The sequence below is a fragment of the Castor canadensis genome, chromosome 3 (genome assembly GCF_047511655.1).
Source record: "Castor canadensis chromosome 3, mCasCan1.hap1v2, whole genome shotgun sequence".
NCBI lineage: Eukaryota > Metazoa > Chordata > Mammalia > Rodentia > Castoridae > Castor > Castor canadensis.
The window spans coordinates 181,869,748-181,889,738 of record NC_133388.1 but is presented as its reverse complement, the minus strand read 5'-3'; the positions used below and the strand labels follow the sequence as shown (position 1 = coordinate 181,889,738).

General features: G+C 42.9%; 2 protein-coding genes across 7 annotated transcripts in view; one reads left to right on the top strand and one right to left on the bottom strand.

Annotated features, from left to right (window-relative positions):
* Positions 1-8,668, top strand: part of Fbxo32 (F-box protein 32) — a 37,348-nt gene extending 28,680 nt beyond the window's left edge. The window contains exons 7-9 of one of the 2 annotated variants that reach the window (XM_074069161.1): positions 1,172-1,354; positions 2,685-2,828; positions 3,219-8,668. In XM_074069161.1, coding sequence (XP_073925262.1) covers positions 1,172-1,354; positions 2,685-2,828; positions 3,219-3,308 — 417 coding nt within the window. In that variant the 3' untranslated portion in view covers positions 3,309-8,668. The remainder of the gene's footprint in view (positions 1-1,171; positions 1,355-2,684; positions 2,829-3,218) is intronic. The other variant, XM_074069162.1, reaches the window with a different exon arrangement.
* Ntaq1 (N-terminal glutamine amidase 1) overlaps positions 1-19,991 on the bottom strand; it is a 56,350-nt gene that overhangs the window by 2,480 nt on the left and 33,879 nt on the right. Inside the window, exon 7 of one of the 5 annotated variants that reach the window (XM_074069164.1) lies at positions 13,151-13,471. The exons of the other annotated variants lie outside the window; for them this stretch is intronic. The gene's annotated coding sequence lies outside the window, so the exon portion shown is untranslated. Of the gene's footprint in view, positions 1-13,150; positions 13,472-19,991 lie in introns of those variants that run through there. 5 annotated transcript variants of the gene reach the window in all.

Below are 19,991 nucleotides of genomic sequence, written 5' to 3'. Positions count from 1 at the left end.
AATTGCAAGTGTATTGTCCATAGACCATCAGTTTTTAAAAGATTTCAGGTTTGAATAGAGCTGCCTCAATAGATGGTGGAACTTAAGTTAAAGAGTTCTGGACTGGCTGCTCCCAATGTGTGTACACACACAATTCCCAGTGTGTACACACAAACACATAAGCACATGTTCAAGGACAAATATACACACACAGAACATAATACATACGCATACACCCATGCACACATATACACACAGAGAACATAATACATATGATACACCCATGCCACAAACACATATACACACACAACCACAGGATCATTGTATTGTTGACTGTTTTTACCTATTTAATCTTTCTTTTTTTTTGGCGGTACTAAGTGTGAACCCAGGACCTGTGCTTGCCAGGCAGGTACTTTCCCATTTTGAGTCACACCCCCATTTGGGTTTTATTTGTCCCACCTACATCTGCCAAGTGCCTATCGTGTGCCAAGTATTCTTCTAGACACGAGGGACACAGCAGTGAAACAAGAAAAAGTCCCTGCCTTCAAGAAGCTAAGTTCTAGCAGGAATGTTCCATTCAGGCTCCACAGGGAGGTTGCAGAAAGTGTCTTAAGGAGATCTTAGGGGTTCTGGGAGGGATTGATGAACAAAGCCTGAGGATGTCACAAACAGCAAATGCCAGTTACAGGAAATGGGTTTGAATTGGATCTGAGGGCAGGAGAGAGGACCGGGGAAGGTGAGGGTGGTGTGCACAGGCAGGCAATGTGTGTTTGGGTGCAGGCAAACACACCTGAGTAGGGGACCTGAGGCCATGCAGGGGCCATGATGGGAGGCTGGGTGGCAGCTGGGGCCTCCATCCAGGGTAGTGACCTCCTGACTGAGCAGTGCACTGAGTGAAGCAGGAGAATTCAGTAGTGGTGTTGGGAGGACTGTTTAGGTTAGAAGTGAAGAGCTTTGTGAAACTTAGGGGAAGGCCTCTGGCGCCACTCTACATGAGCCAGCTGCTCTTTGTGAATCTTGGTTATGGGTCCTCAGCCTGTCCTGCATTTGGACAGAGAGTATTGCGGCTTGTGGCCTGTGATCCATCAACCAGCTTGAAAGTGGAGGACAAGGGGACAGTGGCCCTTGGAGGGTGTCACCAGCAGAATGGCTGCTTTGTGAGCCCAGCTTATCATCCTCCTCGTCTCTGCAGCCTGCCTTCAAAGGCCTCACCTTCACTGATCTGCCTTTGTGCTTACAACTGAACATCATGCACAGGCTGAGTGATGGGCGTGACCTGGTCAGCCTGGGCCAGGTGGCCCCCGACCTGCACGTGCTCAGCGAGGACCGGCTACTGTGGAAGAAACTCTGCCAGTACCACTTCTCAGAGCGGCAGGTAAGGGCAGCCAGAGTGGCCTCAGGGCTGTTGCTTCTCTGTGGTCCCCTCCCCAAGCATGAGATATGACCACCCACCTCCAGGGCTGCCCCACTTGCCTGGATTACAGCGATTTAAGGGGCTTCTAAATAAGTGTGTGAGGTTTTTGGTGGTTTTGATGGAAAAAAATTCTTAACCTAACCACACTTTACAGTTCTCCCAAAAAGTTCATAAACTGGTACTCATCCTTTCTTTCTAAAAGAAGTTTTAAAAGTATATTTTCATGGTTCTTTATAATTCAAGTGCATTTCCAGACATTATTTCCGTTTGTTCTGACAACCCAGGGGACAGTAGGTACCACCACGTCCACTTTAGGCCTTCAGACACCAACTCTAGGTGTGTTCCCTCTCACCATGCTCCCTTGAGTTTGTTTTTCAAATTTGTTTCTTTTCTTTTCTTTTTTGTTTTTTGAGGCACTGGGTTTTTTGTTTTGTTTGGGTTTTTTGTAGCACTGGAATTTGAACTCAGGGCCTCATGTTTGCTAGACAGGTGCTTTGCCACTTGAGCCACTCTTCCAGCCCGGTACTGGGGTTTTAACTTAGGGACAGACTTGCTAGGCAGACCCTCCACCACCTGAGTCACACCCTCAACTCTTTTTTCTTTGGTTTATTTTTCAGACTTTAGTTTATTTCTCACACTTTTGCCTAGGGCCAACCTACCACAATTCTCCTACCTCCACCTCCTGAGTAGCTGGAGTTACAGACACAGGCCACTGTGCCCAGCTTATTTTTTTAGACAGGATCTTGTTAATTTTTTTGCCCAGGCTGCCCTTGAACTGAGACCCTCCTATCTCCTGCTCCTGGGTAGCTGGGATTATGGACATGTACTACCATGCTCAGATGTATAAGTTCAACAGCTTCACTGATGCTCAAATGTAAAATAGAACTGCAATGCCAGTTACTGGGTCTCCCTGGAAATGATCATTCAAGTTTTTTTGGGGGGGAGTTGTGGGTTTTGTTTGTTTGTTTGTTTTTAGCAGTGCTGTGGTTTGAACACAGGGCCTCATGCTAGACAGGTACTCTTAGCCCTTTAGGCACTCTGCCAGCCCTTTTTTGTGATTTTTTTTTTTTCCAAGGTAGGGTCTTGGGAACTATTTGCCCAGGGCTGGCTTCGAACCACTATCCTCCTGAGTAGCTTTGATTTCAGGTGTTAGCCGCTGGCTTCCGGCTGAGATTTTTTTTTTTTAAGAAAGAGGATGAAAGCAGAAATTTTCAGAGACAGAGAACAGAGAACCACACCTACCCTCTTTGAAGAACTCTTCCATAATTACTTTTACTCATTTGATTTTTAGATTCGCAAGCGATTAATTTTGTCAGACAAAGGGCAGCTGGATTGGAAGAAGATGTATTTTAAGCTTATCCGATGTTACCCGAGGAAAGAGCAGTATGGAGACACCCTGCAGCTTTGCAAACACTGTCACATTCTTTCCTGGAAGGTATGTGTCTCAGAAGTGGCTGCCACACACTAAGCCTAATCCCCAAGAGTCAGGAGAGCCAGCGACATGAGGCCAAAACCTTTCCTGTTTTTTCTCCTCCTTCCTATCTCTGCCCCAGCCCCAGGGGAGGGTAAAATTGAGTGCCTGGAGAGGGGAAAGAAACTCACAGATCTTCACTGCTTATTTTTCTCTGTGACCCTTTCATCTTTAAATTCTCCTATCTCTGTGTGCATGGGTACACACACAGGAAAACACAGAGCTCTTTCGTTTTTCCTGTGCTGTGGCATTCTTGACAGAAAATTGTTTTTGAAATTGAGCAGTGTCTTACAGTGCCAAAATTCAGTGAGTTGCCTCTGAGAACTCAAACCTAATGACCATACTCCTTTCCAGGGCACCGACCATCCGTGCACAGCCAACAACCCGGAGAGCTGCTCTGTCTCACTTTCACCCCAGGACTTTATCAACTTGTTCAAGTTCTGAATCCCAGCACATAACAAGAGTTCACAAGAGCCCCCTGCTCATTGGCTGGCTGGGAGTTTGGATACTTCGTTTGTAAATAGTGTACATTTTAGACATTGGCTCAGAGCTTCTGAGATAAGTCACTGAGAGGACGTTGGAAGGGAGAGATGCAATTTCTGTTGAACATTTATGAACGTGAACTTCACGTTAGAACTGGTCTCTGGAGAAGCAGAAATACTGTAAATAAACTTTTTCTAACAATTAGCAGCCAAGGCTCTAAGGACAACAATTCAATGTCAGCCGTGAAAATGGAATTCTCTTGGTGTTTATAGAAACTCCTTTATAGTTCCTTAAGAAGAAAAAGGCAAAACTCAAATACAAGATAGAACACACTTTGTTTACAATGTGAAATTTTGTTTAGACAAAACAGAAGAAGAAGAAAAAAGAAAAGTAAAACCACACATGAGAAATTCTTGGGCTTTTGGTTTTGATTTGGGGCTTGTTTTGAAAAGGCAAAGAAGTACCACCCACCCAAGCCTGCATGAGCATAAGGCTTACCCTGCGAAGATGCCACCTCATCTACCTCTAAAAGTGAGCGTGTGCTCTCTGACAACATGCATTATGCAGTAGGCAGTGTCTGTGTCTCTTGAAAGTTTTTCATCACTATAAAAGGGGATTTAAAATGGAAAGCATATACAAGCAACCCTCAACTTGTTTCAGGCTTCCTTTGTAGGCAAACAGGGCCCTCTTTGGAGTTGCCACTTTCCTAGAAAATGCTCAAAGTACCTGTGCCTTTTTTCCTTACATGTTGTAACTCCTTTAGCAAAACAGAAGGCCAATGAAGAACAAGTCCCTGCCAAAGTCGTGTTACAGAAAAGACTGAATTCGACACCTCAGAGATGTGAAGACTTCCTTATTCCGGTTTAACGTCCAGCCTTGTCCAGGCTCCCTTGAGTATCTTCATGGATAAGTGGTTGTCTGTGAACTGACTTGAAACACAAATTTTATATACTGGCCAATTAAACATTTTGCCAGCTGCTGCTCTCCACTGTGGAGGAATGAGCTGAGGAGCTTTCTTTTCTTTAGGCCCGACATCAAAATTGAGTCAACCTCAGCTGGAATTTTTGCAAGTGCAATTAAAAATAAGGCCTGGAGTTCTAGCCAGATAGGGAGAGGAGTTTGTTAAGATGAACTTGTTTCAGGGCCAGAGAGTTAAAACATCAAGAAACCTGGGGATCTCGTGAGGCAAGTATGAGAAATCTCAGAACTCCATGAGTTAATTGTCAGATATTCCTGGGAGTGGGTGGGGAATGTTTTTGTTATTTACTTTATATAGAATGTTGCTTTTCTACAAATATACATACATTTGCAGTTGTATTTGCCTTTCCCACCACCACCACCACCAAATAAAAATGCCACCCTCTGTGCCTGTGACAAGTGAAGCAGAAATGGGAATTTGGTCCACATTCATGTTGAGGACCAGTACCCTGGAGTCACCTTTGAGGTGACCCTTGAAGGAGGGGAAAGACGGCTGAGCATGTACAGAAGTGAGGCAAGGGACATCTAGTGACTTAACACCTCCTTGTGCCCTTCCTTCAATAATAATACAGAAGGAGCGTGTCAGCATTCTGAAGAGATGTAAGCTCTCCAGTGCTCCTCATTTAGCAATGTTTGTGCTTGTTCCAGGATTTCTCAATACTTCTTTCATTACCATCCCCCTGAGAAGAACAGGAATTAAATTGAATTAAAATTTTCCTAATGAGAACAATTAAATGTGAAGGAATTAGATTTTGCTGAGTAAGTTTGAGCTTTGGAGGGCCACAAAACATTGTCATAGCTAGGGGTTTGTTTTTATGTTATTGGTGGTGGTGTTTTAGTTTTTTAGGTTTTTTGTTGTTTGTTTTTGTTTTTAACTTTTCTCCCTGTGTCAATTTAACATTCAGAATGCAAGGTTTAGGCAATTAAATAAAAAGCCACTTTTCCTATAATTTTAAGGTTCTCTCAGATACCTTCCTGAAAGGTGTGGGGTGGATCTTCCATTGCTATGGAAAGTTTTGGAAACTTTGGCTCTGGGTGACACTTACAGAGTTAGGGGTTCATGGTCTTCCATATCTTTCCACCAACCTCAGCTCAGTCCTGGAAATGGAAGTCCTTGGGCACCTTGGGGGGTGCTATCTCAGAAACATCACCTGCTTTGTACTGGCAAATCAGTCTCCCAGAGAGTGTCAGTTGATGCACATGGTTTTACATCATACCCAAAATGAACACCACCCCAAGGGATGAAGTTACAGCTTTCTGAAATATTGACCAAGATGGTGCCTACAAACTCTCCCCATGTCCTTTGGTGTTGCTGGATGTGGTATGTGACAAAGTTGAGAAAATGTTTTAAGGATGGGCTTGAAGAAACCAACATGTATGGGTCTTTTTCATTTAAGAATAAGGAAGGAAATGGCAGGTGAAGAGGGAGAGGGAAAGGAATAGAAATGGTGTGTCTTTGATGCTATCTATGGTTTGTTTGGGGATGGTGGAAAGAGTAGAGTAGGCAGAATATCTGTGTCCTATAGGCCATGTGATTTCTGTTACGGCTATAAGTAAAGAGAGTTACAAAGAAAATTCTTGCTAAGGCATTCAGAGTCTATAGAATTCCTTTTGGCACACCCACCCAGACTACCTGACCCCTCAAAAAACAAAAATTCAGACACTCTATCAGAAAATGTGGTGTAAAAGCTAGGAAGGGCAGGGGGATAGAAATTGTTGGAAGAGACAGGATGTTGTTCTGTCCTTACTATCCTACTCCTGCCCTGCACCTTGTAAAGCAGAACTAGATACTGATGTCCATTAGGAAATAATTCAAACTTCGGGAGAAGGAAAGGGTCCTGATCAAGCAACATATACAAATCCACAGGGATGCTAGCTCAAAAGTTCATAGGCAGTAAGCCTAGTGTCCTGAGAGGAGGGCCCAGAACTCATGAAAAGGAAAATCTGTGAGGTTTAGGAGTCCTCATTTTATAGCAAGATCCAGAAGAAAAGTCCAGTGACACTTTGAACTAGAGTACTTCATTATTCCATGCTGTTACTTTGAGCAGGTCCATCAGTTGAATGAGAGGGCAGGTGGCAGAAAGGAACAAAAGTTGCAAGGTAAAAGCATCCCCAGTGTGTCAGTTGTGAGAAGATATTTGATTAGTGATGATTAATTTCAGATTGAGGTGGCATGCAGTAGATATATTTAAATGGATAGGGTTTATACTTCCAAAAACTCACATACTTGCAGCTATGAAATAAGGTGATGGGTGTGTATTATGTTATTGCCACAGTGTCATCTTTGTAGACTTGCAAACCCTTTCCTAGGAGGAGTTGACTATTAGTCCAGGCTCCTTGTTTCTGTTGTTTTTATATGGAAGAAGAAAGCTAGCTTGGAATTCCATTTGTCTAAGCAAGTGGTGTGATTTACAAGGAGGTAAATCATTCCAAGAGATGTTCAATGGTACCGTTCTTAGCATTCAACACAATGTTTATTATAAAATAGGCACCTGAGTTTATATTTTTCTGCCAGGCTGTAGAGCAAAACATCTTGCTATACAAACACTCTATATTTTATGTGTGGATTTTTAACTGTAATTTTATGTGTGCATTTTTTAAACTAAACTACCATCATTTTCTATGTTGACATCTGTTGTTTTTTTATGTTTCCAACTATCTGAGTCTGTGAACCATCTCCTGTGACTGGATGCTGGCCTGATACCCATTACTGCTGAAATAGACCTCAAAACCACCCTGAGCCTCTAGACAAATGTAGAGGCATTGCTCCTTTGATATATCCGGGGCACTTGATGGCTTCAACAAATAAGGTTCATAATTCCTTTAAACTCTGTATTTTTTCATCAGGCTTTCGACCAGGAGGGGTTGTTAGAGAGGATGAACTTGGACACTTCTTTTTTTGAATTATTATTGTACTGGGGATACATTTGTGACATTTACAAAAGTTCTTACAATAGAACTTGGGACACTTCTGCCTTTCAAGATGACAAAACCTGTCCAGAATATATACAGGATGCATCTTAGCTCCCCCCACCATGGACTCTGTGGTGGAGCTGAACAGAAACGTGGGGGCTTCCTGAGGCCTAAGCTGTTCATCCCGCATCTCCCACCCAGGCACCTTGTGGCATGGCCGGAGACACACAATACTCAAGACCCTCAGTGTGGAAGCCCTGGGAGACCAATCCTATGATGAGCATCTGCTATTAAGCCTTCTAAACCGTTCAACCCCTGATTCTCACTGGGGAAATTAAGATGCCATTTAATGTTTTCATAGACCTCTCGCTCTGTTGTGAGCATAGAATTTTAGTGAATACAACCTACTTGTTCTAAAGTAAACCACACTCTAATCCTAGAATTTGGGAGGCTGAAGCTGGAGGATCAAGAGCTCAAGACCAGCCTGGGTTACAGTGGACTCTGTCTCAAAACACATTTTTAAGTATGCAGTATGTTTTGGACAAACTCATTTTTCCCTGGTATACTTATACTGTAATTACAAGGATGGCCCTTATAAAAGTAGATAAGAGTTGAGCAGTAAATTGTTTCCTGGAAACTGAGGTTCTGATGATAACCAAGCAAATCTTTCCTCTCCCTGGAGACTAAGAGGCATTGAAGCCATCATCCCATCTCCTCCTCTTCTAATACCAGCTGTAAGATCCAGGAAGTTTTGACACGGTGGAAGTCCACTCCTCTAAACCTCACCTTCCCAAAGCAAAGAATTCTTTCCAGGATTCAGCAAGGAGCAAGGGGCCATGATATTTTTTACTTTGTTTGCTGGGCATTTTTCAAAGTGTCCTTGACCTCAGCAAACAAAGCTTCCTGAAAAGTCTCTAAGCTTATGCCGTGCTCCATTTGGCCAAAAATGGATTGCCGCTCCAACACACAGAACTGCTTAAAACTCTCTCTGCTACAGCATTACTTCTGGGGTTTGAACATGACTCTGTCTTTGAGTATAGATGTGTGTTTAATTAGTAATGCCCAAGTCTGTTCAGCAGAAGGCTTCACGCCCTGCTCTGCACTTGGGAGTCTTTCACACCATCTTTATCCTACCTAGCCAGTTACCCTAGCAGAAGGGAGCGTGTGTTGTATTTCATGCCCTTTAATGTCCTTTTTTCATGAAAAATATTAGTGAGTTGAACATTGTAACAAAAGCATAAGGTTAGACCAATTACATGTAAAGATGTTTAATATTGTGTGAGCTGAGTCCCTCTGTATAAATTATTTGCACACTCTTCTTGCATGATGAACTGATTTTTTATAGTTGTTTGTACCAGACAGTGGCATATTTTTGTAAAAAAAAAATTTTGACACTGAATTGCAATAAATGTTTTTCCAACAACACACAATGGTGTGGTTTTGATGTGTGTCAATTAAGTTGGCTTTTTATCATAACGAATATGTTTATCTTTTGCCTACGGAGACATTCTCTCAGAAATTTGTTACCATTATTGTAAAATTCTTATGGGGATATATAGAAAAATAAGTTTGTGAATGAATATTAACCAGAGTCCATAATACAATATTATGCTTAAATGGGTATTTCCATATGTTGTTTATATAGTAGTGATTAGGATATAATGAGTTTTTCTTTTGACAGTACTGGGGTTTGAACTCAGGGCTTCTCGATTGCTAGGCAGGTGCTCTACTGCTTGAGCCACTCCTCCAGCCCAAGGAAATAATGAATTTTGGAGTCGCTATCAGTTTGTTCTCTAATAGACATTTATAGTACAGGAAGTATATGCTAGGCCTATGCAAAGCACTGAGACTAGCATGATGAACAAGACACAAACGGTCTCTGCCTTAATGGGATTTGAATTCTAGTCAGACCAAAAAAAAAAAAGCAAGTAAATAAAAATAACTTGTAATACATGTTATGACAAGAATCGGCAACAGTCTAAGGTGTAGAATAACGAAGGGGACCTGCTTAAGGCAGGCTGAGTGGGGAGGCCTGTCTATGGAAGTATTATTCGATCTGTAACCTGAGAGGTAAGGAGCCAGCCTCAAGAAGAATGAGAGCAAGAACATTCTAGAAAAGTGAAACTATGAGGTTCACATCATGGTCCTGCCACTTACCTTCAGTGAAGTCTTCCTCACCTGACTTAACCCCTCTCTGTCTCCATCTAAAATGGTGGTTGTAAGGGTACCTCTTAAGGTTGGGAGGGTTAAATGAACTAATGCACATAAAGTACCTAGAGCCAGCCACATAATTCAATAAATGTCAACAGCTGGGCACTGGTGGCTCACGCCTGTATTCCCAGCCACTCAGGAGGCTGAGATCAGGAGGATCAAGACTCCAGAACAGCCCATGCAAAAAGTTCAAGAGACCCTCCATCTCACTTGAAAAAAAAAAACGGTGTGATGGTGTGTGCCTGTCATGCCAGCTACAGTAAGAAGCAAAAACAGGAGGGTTGCAGTCCAGACCAGGGCAAAAATTAATACCCTATCTAAAAAATAACTAGAGCAAAAAGGGCTGGGGGGTAGTTCTAGTGGTAAAGTGCCTGCCTAGCAAGTGCAACGCCCTGATTTCAAACCCCAGTTCCACCAAAATAAAAGAAGTGGGCAACAAGAGCCTAGGAATGGGGCTACGGGTTGCACTGTGCTCAGTTGGCTGTGATCTTCTCAGGCTCCTTACCTGTGGCTGGCTTACTTGATACTCTCATTCTGGAACACACACTGATCCTGCCACTAAATCTCCACCAGAAGATGACTTAAAAGGTACATGAGAACAATTAGAGATAATTTAACTCCACTAGCATCACATGGTCTCATCATTCCATAAAGACCCTATGCATTCTTTGCTCAGGCTGCCTATCTAGAATGATCTTCCCCTAACTTGCTGTCTGGTTGGCACCTGTTGCTTCTTAGGGCCCCCTTCCTCTCGAAAGCCTTTCCATCCTGAGTCCTGAGTAAATATCACCTCCCTTACAACCTTTGTTATTTTAGTTTTATTGGTGGGATAGCATAGGTCCGACCACAGTGCTGGGCTAAGTGAGCTAATCAGTCCATATACACATTCCTTTTATGACTTTCAGAAGTCTCGTGAGTGCACACTTAACCTCAACCAGAATAAAAATCAGCATGAGGTCATGTACATTGACAGCTATTTACAGCTTTGGGGGTTAAATTAATGTTAATTGATAAAGTAACAAACACAGAGGTCAAATTTTCATTAAAGTTTCCTTTAGGACTAGAGGTGTGGCTCAAGCAGGGCATTGCAAGCATGAAAACCCCGAGTTCAAAGCCCAGTCTTACCAAAAAAAAAAAGTTTCCTTTACATTCAACTAATAACAAGTCTTGATTTACCGAACTAGTAAATTTTAATACAAAATAAGAGGGCCTCTCAATGCAGAGAAACTAAAGCAGATACCTTAAAAGCAACTGAGGCCAATAGGAGAAGGGGACCAGGAACTAGAGAAAAGGTTAGATCAAAAAGAATTAACCTAGAAGGTAACACACATGCACAGGAAATCAATGCAAGTCAACTCCCTGTATAGCTATCCTTATCTCAACTAGCAAAAACCCCTGGTCCTTCCTATTATTGCTTATACTCTCTCTTCAACAAAATTAGAAATAAGGGCAAAATAGTTTCTGCCGGGTATCGAGGGGGTGGGAGGCAGAGGGAGGGGGTGGGGTGGGTGGTAAGGGAGGGGGTGGGGACAGGGGGAAGAAATGACCCAAGCATTGTATGCACATATGAACAATAAAAAAATAAAAATTAAAAAAAAAACTTACAAGTTTAATAAATTAAGCGTACATTTTTCTCTCAGATTCTCTAAAAACCACCAAATGTCAAAGCTAGTGAAGGGATTACCTCTTTTGATTGAAAGTCATATGTTATGCTAGAAATTTAAGTAGAAGTCAGAAGTTTACTATGACAGGCAAAACAATTACTCCCTGTGGATGTTACATCCCAGCCCCCCAAACCAATGCATATGTTATGCTACATGGCAAAGGAGAAAGTGTAGATGCAATTAAATACCTTAAAATGGAAAGATTATCCCAGACTATCTAAGTGGGCTCAATGCCATGATAAGGGTCCTTACAGTAGAAAAGAAGGCAGAAGAGGCCAGACAGTATGATGCACTGTGGGAAGGATCCATTGCCAGTTTTGAAGATGGAGGATGGGGCCACAAGCCAAGGAATGAGAGCAGCATGTGTAACTGAAAAAGGCAAGCAAGGGGAATCTTTCCTAGAGCCTCCAAAAGGAAACAAAACCCGCTGACATTTATGTTCTCCCAGTGAGACCCATGTCTGAGCTGATCTCTAAAAGAGTGCTTTTGTGCTGTTTGAAGCAGTAGTACGAAATTAATACAAGCACTCTGGCAGATTCCCTAATAGCCCACCATGACAAGGTTTTCCTATCAATTCTGCCCCCTCAGACAAAGTCACTGACCCTTCTGCTGTGCGTATGGCCCCACTGGGCAACACTTTGCCCACAAACAGAAGACACAGCTGTCTTCATATCATAATTCAGCAGGAAGATTTATTTTTGATTCCCAGGTAAGTAGGAATGCAAAAGCTAAGCCGACATCAGCCTCTGTCCTCTGTCATGATAGACATAGTTTTCTCCTGCCTGTTTTATTACAGGCTTCATAGAGGCCCACTACCCCAGGAAGATCCCAGAGAATCCGCATTGCAAATGTTTTCTGGTGAGCCGCAGCAGAACCTGGGGCCCTGGAGCAGCCAGCCCTTGCCCTCCAGAAACCTACCCAAGAAAACCTATATCATCTACAACACAAGTTCCAAAGTGTCAGGTGCCCAGAGCCAGACACAAAGCACTCGAAGAGTTGAGATAGGAGGAAGTGAGCTCATGCTTCTGCAAAGAACACCATGGGAGAAAATATAAGCCCAGGACACCTTCTTCCTCAGTGTAAGCAAAGCCAGGGACCATGGCTGGAGAGCCAGAGGCCAAAACTCACCACCCACGCCCATCCAGTTGCATGGACAGATTGAAGCTCTCTCTGCCCCCAGGTTCTACTGCCACAGCCTCAACAGCGTTCTTAAAGTATATATATATATATATTCACAAGCCTAACTGACCCCAGCTCCCTTCAAGCAAGTCTGTGGTAGTTAATTTCAGATATCAACTTTGTGAGGCCATGGTACTCAGTTGTGTGGTCAAATATCAATTTGGATGTTGCTATGAAGGTTATTTTTTAAATGTAATTAACATTTAAATCAGTGAAGAAGAATGTGGGTGGGCTTCATCCAATCGGAGAAAAAGTCTGAGTTCCCCAAAGAAGGAATTACGTCTCCAGGCTACCTTTGTACTTGAGGTTGCAATACCCACTCTTCGTGGGTCTTCAGCCTACTGTGCAGATTTTAGACTTCCCAGTTCTGCAGTCGAATGGGCCTACTTCCTCATATAAATACAGATAGGAAAGAAAGAGAGGTTGATTTAAGGAATAAGACAGTGTACAGAATTTTATTCTGAGTAAGAATATATTTTAAGGAATAAAATATATCTAGAGAGAGATACACTGGAGAGATACACTATATGTAATATATGTAATACACACACACACACACACACACAGGTAGAGACACAACACTGGAGAACTCTGACTAACACAGGCTCCTAGAAAGAGAAAAGGTAGGAAAGTCTAAAAAAGACTGCAGAGGGCAGAGGGGGGAAGGAGACACAGCAGAGCGACAGCGGAATCTGGTGGCTACAAGAGGCAGTCAACAAGCACATTCTGAGAAACTGTGTTAGGCAGATGCCAGAGTATGACAACATTCATTCTTGACCCATATAAAAGTATGTGACTCCCCCTTCTCAAACTTTTCAAACTTGTATTCAATTGTTTTAATTATATTTTGCTATTCAACCTTTCCTTAATTTCAAAATTATTCCAAGGAGTCCCTACTTCCTTCTGAGAAGTAGCACGGCCCAGTGGTAAGTGGAGCCAGCCAGCTATGTCCTAGCTGTGTGGGTCAGTGGACTAAAAGCCTTGTCCCCTCCTCTGTTTGGGTGTGACAACTGTATCTGCAGTGGTGACTTGCTGTGAAGAATGATGGAATTAATCCATTTGACGTGATTAGATTCATTGGATGTGGTCAGACAGGGCATGACAAATAAGCTTTATATAAACACATGTTGTTATTGCTCACTGGGTTCACGTTCCACTTTCTGTTTTGTCCTCTGTTCTCTAGGAAAGAAAAGAAAAGCAGCATGTAACCTAAGAGAGTCCAATGACTAAAACTGCCCCACACAGTGCTAGTCTTAGATTATTGTTTAAATCAGTGCTCTTCAACCATCTCATCAGAAAACATTTGTTGAAGCCTACACCAAATACCTATCTTAGGAGCTGAAAAGTAGTGAAGTTTGTTCTGAAGGGCATCAGGGGAGCCACCTCCACAAAGCCTCAGAAAGAGTCATATGATGTAGTGGGAAGCCAATACTGAAAAAAATAAAAGCCTTCTCATATTTATACTCCAAATAGAGACTTCCTAGCAAGCTACTTCCAATTTATTTGACATTATTTACCTGCTACGTGCCTGGCACCAGATCTAACAAAAAAGTCCAAAAAAAGGCGGCTAGAGTCATCAATTCGAGGACCCCACACACTCACGGGGAGAGCAAGGTAGATAAACCAATAATTAAAGTATTTTACAGTCAGATATCCAGGCAGTGCAGCGAAGACATGATAATATTTAACTTATATTGGCTGGATCAACTTTTCTCCTCTGTGATATGGCATAACAATACCATGTAGTCAGAGGATGGCTGGGAAGATTAATGAGGTATTTTATATAGAAAGCACCTAGCAGAATAAGTTGAACTCTTGATAGCATTCAATTTTATAGTTATTCTAGTTGCTTTTATATTGAATGGCTTGATTCAATAAGAATGCTTGATTTTTCTCAACAGTTCTAATTATAGATCCTATCTACAGTTCCCATTTTACAGAGGCGGGAGCTGAGGCCCAGGAAGGATTCTTGTCTGGCCCAGCACCCCAAGTGGTACTGGGATTCAAACTGAGGCAATGTGGACCCCGAACTCACACTCCCTCTGGAGTGTAGGGGTGAAGAGTGACCAGTCTTGCTGGGCCCTTCTGGGAATACAAAGGCAAAAGTACTTTTTCCAAAACAGCAACTGATAAAACGTTGTCTTAAAATAACTTGTGAGTCTGGCTCTCATCTTTTTTTAAAACACTCACATGAATTTTCAATCCAATTTCAAGTTAGAAAACACACAACTTCATCCTGAGGTCCTGGGTATGCAGACACGGGATCACTGGCTGGTGTAACTGGAGCCCATCCTGCACCCACCCCTTCTGCAGAGTTGAGTCCTGCCCCTTGACCAGGTGGCTGGGCCAATTTTGGATGCTGCATCCTACAAAGGGGGATTTCAAGTCCTGAAGCCTGGGCCACCTGTACTTGCCCACAGTGTTTATGTAACATCCTAGCTCCTAAAACAAAGCATGCTGGTGCCCTGTAACCAAAGACTTGCAGGAGAGGAAAAACATGGATAATAGCTCCATCTGCCTGTGAAACCCAAGCTCTCTCTAGAAGCCCAGAAAAGCTCCTGGAAACAGCACCCGGCCAGGGCTCCCATAGCTGCGGTGCAGAACATCTGCTTTTGTTAAATAAACAGAACCTGGCTGCCCCTGACCTGACCGTGACAATGACCTCATTACTGGCATCATCCCATCTTTAACAAGGTCCAGAACTGGACAAGGTCTAAGACTGGACTCTGATCTGCATTTCCATCCTCGGCTATCCCTCAGTCCCACATGAACCCTCTGTTCTGCCAATCTCTCCTGACGATCACAAGCCTTCCCTGTGGACTTCCCATCCATATTGCCAAGAAGGAGAGACAAGAGACTAGGCATGAGGGGAAAAGCCTAGAAATGCAGAAATCATGGGAAGGCTCAGAGCTGTCACACAGCCAGGCCTCCAGGTGAAGCATGAGAGGAAGGGAAGTCCTAGGTGATACCCAGGGTACACAACTGGATGTGCAATTATGACCCAGGGTACAAGAGCTGTATTGGGGGGTCTTGGGGGACCAACTGAACTAAGCTTGCATGATGCGTACTCGTGGCACCAGGCTGTGGTCCCTTCCCCATTAGGGAGAGCTCTTTTGCCTCCACCAGCTCTAACAGATGGTCATCCAGCCGCTGCCTTGATGTCAGCGACACTGATTTCCAAACACAAGCAGCTCACAGCTGCTCTGAGAGGAAGTCCTGCCTAGTCTGTGCACACATCTCCCTCACTGTTGTCTGCTATTGGTCCAGTTCTGCCCTGAGGAGACAGAATCTCTTCTGCCCTGCAAATATAGGAAGGCAGCACTGGATCACTCTGTCCTGAGACTTTTCTTCTTGGTTCTAACCACACTCGGTTCCTCTGAGAGTTCTAAGCACTTCACTGTCCAGTTTCCTATCTCTGAAATCATCCCAGAACATCAAATGCAAACCCAGAAGTTGCCCACACAGAGCAGGGACAGGCCAACTCATCCACTCCTCTCTTTGGGGCTCTTCAAATATGTGAATGTATATTTTAACATGTAAATTACGATGGAATTAGCTGCAGGCACAATAATGACCTCCTACTGACCCACACTCTGCTCCCTGTCAACCAAAAGGCCTGGGATTTCTGGCTGTGGCTCACATTAAACTGCTTTAACCTAGAGGTTAACCTTTACATTTTTATCACCATCACGTGCAATTCTAGTTTCGGTCTTGTCTCTGTCACCTCTTTCTCACTTTTATATTTGAAAAGGTATACTTTCTGTGCTTTTATTCAAGTTGGCAACAGGATATGTTAGAGAGGATGAGAGCAAGGGATAAACTCCACCTGCAGGTTTGGCGACCTGTGACTTGGCCCACGCGTGTGCAGAAGCTCTCGGAGCCTTGGAAAGCCCCAGCTGAGCATTCAGCAACCACATCTCTCCCTCGTGTGTCCATCGTGTCATGAGGGCCTGTGACATATTGCCACACTAAAATCAACATACACTCCTCGGGGAATTCTCCCTCCTACATACACTCATAACTCAATAAAAAAAAGAAGAAATGAGGTTCCTTTGGCATAAAATTATTCCTGAAATATGATGGCTTTCAATGGTGGCCTTCAATGATCTTTCTAAGTATTTTTATCAATTTTTCCCTCTTGGAAAAACTTAATACAAACCGCTCCTTACTCCTCAATGTCCTCTTCTACCACCTTCTATGGCCCTTCTAGCTTTTGCTGCACATGGAAGGTTATCTGGGTGACTGGGACATGGTAGGAAGGGAACTTTTCACTGTGTACCATTTTGTCATTTTGGATCTCAATATCTTATAAATGCATAACATCTTAAAAATATTTTTTAAACTTACTTTTCTATCTCAGAAAATATTCACTTCCAAATTCTGCATGCCTTCCCTCCATCCTTAGGTAAGACATCTAGTAACCCTTGTCCTACCGTGATGCCTCCTTGGTTTCTGATACAGTGAGCAATGTCCTGGAGATGAATCCTGCAACTTGAAATTGGGGGTAGGCAATATTGTCATTCCAAATGACTCTCTCCTTTGCTAGAGTGTAACACCTCTGATGGCCCCATCAGTCCTGGATGTGCAAATGTAGTGGAAGCAGCGGTGGTGTATGCCCCACACAGTGGGTGTTCTATGTGGTAGGAGTCCTGCATGGTTCCAGCACCACTCTCTCCACCTGTCAGATTGGCATATCCCAGACACCGGCTTCTCTTTTGGCCTGGATCCCAATTGAAGAAGCCACAGGGAACCCACAATGGACATAAATAAAAATGACTTTTTTTTTTTTTTGGTAGTACTGGAGTTTGAACTCAGGGCCCCACACTTACTGGGCAAATGCTCCACTGCTTAAGCACATCCTCCCCAAGCCCTTTTTGCTCTTTATTTTTCAGATAGAGTCTCCCAGTTTTTTTCTCTAATTAGTCTGGACCATGATCCTTCTACTTACACCTCCCTTATAGCTGGGATTACAAATATGTACTGTACCCAGCCCACATAAATAAGCTTTTGCTATATAACCACAGAGGATTGAGGTTGTTTGTTACTGAAGCAGAACCTAACAAAAACTGACCAAGATAACAAGTGTTTTGCATATTTGTTTACTCTAGTATCTTTTTGTCCTGATGGTACTGAGGTTTGAACTCAAGCTTCACGCTTGCTAGTCAGATACTCTACCACTAAAGCCCTCCAGGCCTAGTCTACTACCTTGGAGATTATATTGACCCAAACCGAAATCTAAGAGTCACCCTTGATCTCTCCTCTTTCCCTGTCCCCCCACATCTAATCCTTGTGGATCATGTCTTGTTAATTCTCAAATCTACCCACTTCTTTCTCGCCATAGCTCCTGCTTAGCCCAAGCTGTCATCATTTTTTGATGAGTACAAGGAACCCCAACAGCTTTCTTTCTTTTTTAATTTTTACTACCATAAACTAATTGTAGGGCTGGAGGCATAGCTCAAGCAGTACAGCACCTGCTAGCAAACATGAAGCCCTGAGTTCAAGTCCGAGTACTACCCAAAAAAAAATTGTGCAAAGGGGTTTCATTGTGATATTTATAATGTGCATATAATGTACTTTGATCAAATTCAATCCACCTGTATTACTCTTTCTTATCATCCTCCTTCCCCTACTTTCTAAACAGTTTTTGGTGGGTTTCATTGTGCTATTTTCATACATATATACAATGTACTTCTGTAATATTCACCCCCATCACCTCTCCTTTCCCCCTCTGCCCACTCACTGGTTCCCCCACACACAGTCTCCTTTTACAATCATGTTGTATTATTATTTTAGGTGTAGATTCCTCACATGAGCAAAAACATGTGATGTTTGTCTTTCTACACTCAACTTATCTCACTTAACATAAACTTCAGTTCCATCCATTTTCCTGCAAATGGCATCATTTCATTCTTTTTTATGGCTGAGTAATACCCCATTGTATATATGTACCACATTGTCTTTCTCCAATCCTCAGACTGACAGCTTTGTTATACCATCTAGTCGGCAGCAAATCAGAGCATGGCACTTACCTGTTTAGGAGTTGTTAGAGACTTTTCTTTAAACTTAAAATAAGATCCAATTTCTTACCAAAGAACCAATAAGGCCCTATGTGAGCTGATTCTGCCTCTTTCTAGTCTCACTTCATCCTGTTTCACTCTGGCCACACTCATCCTCTTACAGGTCCTTGAACTTGTCAAGCTCTTTCCCACCCTTTGTCTGTATGGGTTCCCTCTTCCTACGCTCTCTCTCATCAAGTATTGAATACAAAACTGAAGGATACATTCCTTCACTGCCCCATGCAAGGTAAGGTCTAGACCTCCTCCCCATGTCCCAAATCCATTATTTTGTATAACCCTTTTACTATTTCCTTGATGGCACTTAACACAATTTGAAATTATTTCATTTGTGGGGGGTGACGGGTTATATATCCCCTATGGGACTATTAAATTTCACAAGCAAAAGGATTATGTCTTATCTAATATTTTGTCTCCTCAGCCTTTGAGTGACTCTACTTTATCGTTTTTAGATTTACTTACATGAGTGACATTATTTGAGTGACTTTTTTTTCTTTTATTCATATGTGCATACAATGTTTGGGTCATTTCTCCCCTCTTTCCCCAACCCCCTCCCTTACCACCCACCCCACCCCCTCCCTCTCCCCCCCACCCCCTCGCTACCAGGCAGAAACTATTGTGCCCTTATATCTAATTTTGTTGAAGACAGAGTATAAGCAATAATAGGAAGGACCAAAGGTTTTTGCTAGTTGAGATAAGGACAGCTATACAGGGAGTTGACTCCCATTGCTTTCCTGTGCATGTGTGTTACCTTCTAAATTAATTCTTCTCAAACTAACCTTTTCTCTAGTTCCTGGTCCCCTTCTCCTATTGGCCTCTGTCATATTTGAGTGACTCTTACAAAGCAGATGAGACCCATAGAGTAAAATGTGTTGTAGATGCTGTGTGGTTACTTCACATTCTAAGAAGCAATGTCTAATCAGGTGAACACTAAGACTTAGTGTGGGCCAGTTCTCTTTAATATTCCACAAGCTCTCTAACCTGACCAACTACCACCACCACTGCACCTGCAGCCCCACTGCCACACTGCAAGCAACAAACCCATGAAACAGCCCCTGGTCACCACTGTTCCTTTCCACTCAGTGACACTTACGAGCACCAAGCTCTGCGTGTCTCACATCAGCAGAAGTGTCCTCTCCTCATCACTGAAAACCAGCATTATTTTACTCACCCTTGTAAATGATAGCTGGAATTCAATGTGATTGCTTATTATGGACCAAGAACTGTAATAAATGTGCTACCTACATCACCTCATTTCATCTTCACAGTAGCTCTCAACAGTAACATATTCAAGAACATATATTCTAGAATCCTATGGATTTCGATCCACATTCCAGTTCTGCTACTCTTAAGAATTCCTAAACTTCTCTGTACTTCCATTTCTGCGGCTGGAATGCAGGGTATGGTGGCAACCACCCATAGGATTGTTGATAACGATCGAGAATTGTCAACCCCATCTTAACTTGCTCTTCTGGAAGCCATTTCACGTCCTGCACATCATGTTAATGTGTCCTGCACAGAGCGAGCACAAGTCACCAGCTCATACTTGGAATCCACACCAGGACAGCCAACGTGTTCTCCAAGTGGCTGAGCTCTGTTTATGATCCAAGTACAGTAAACTCATG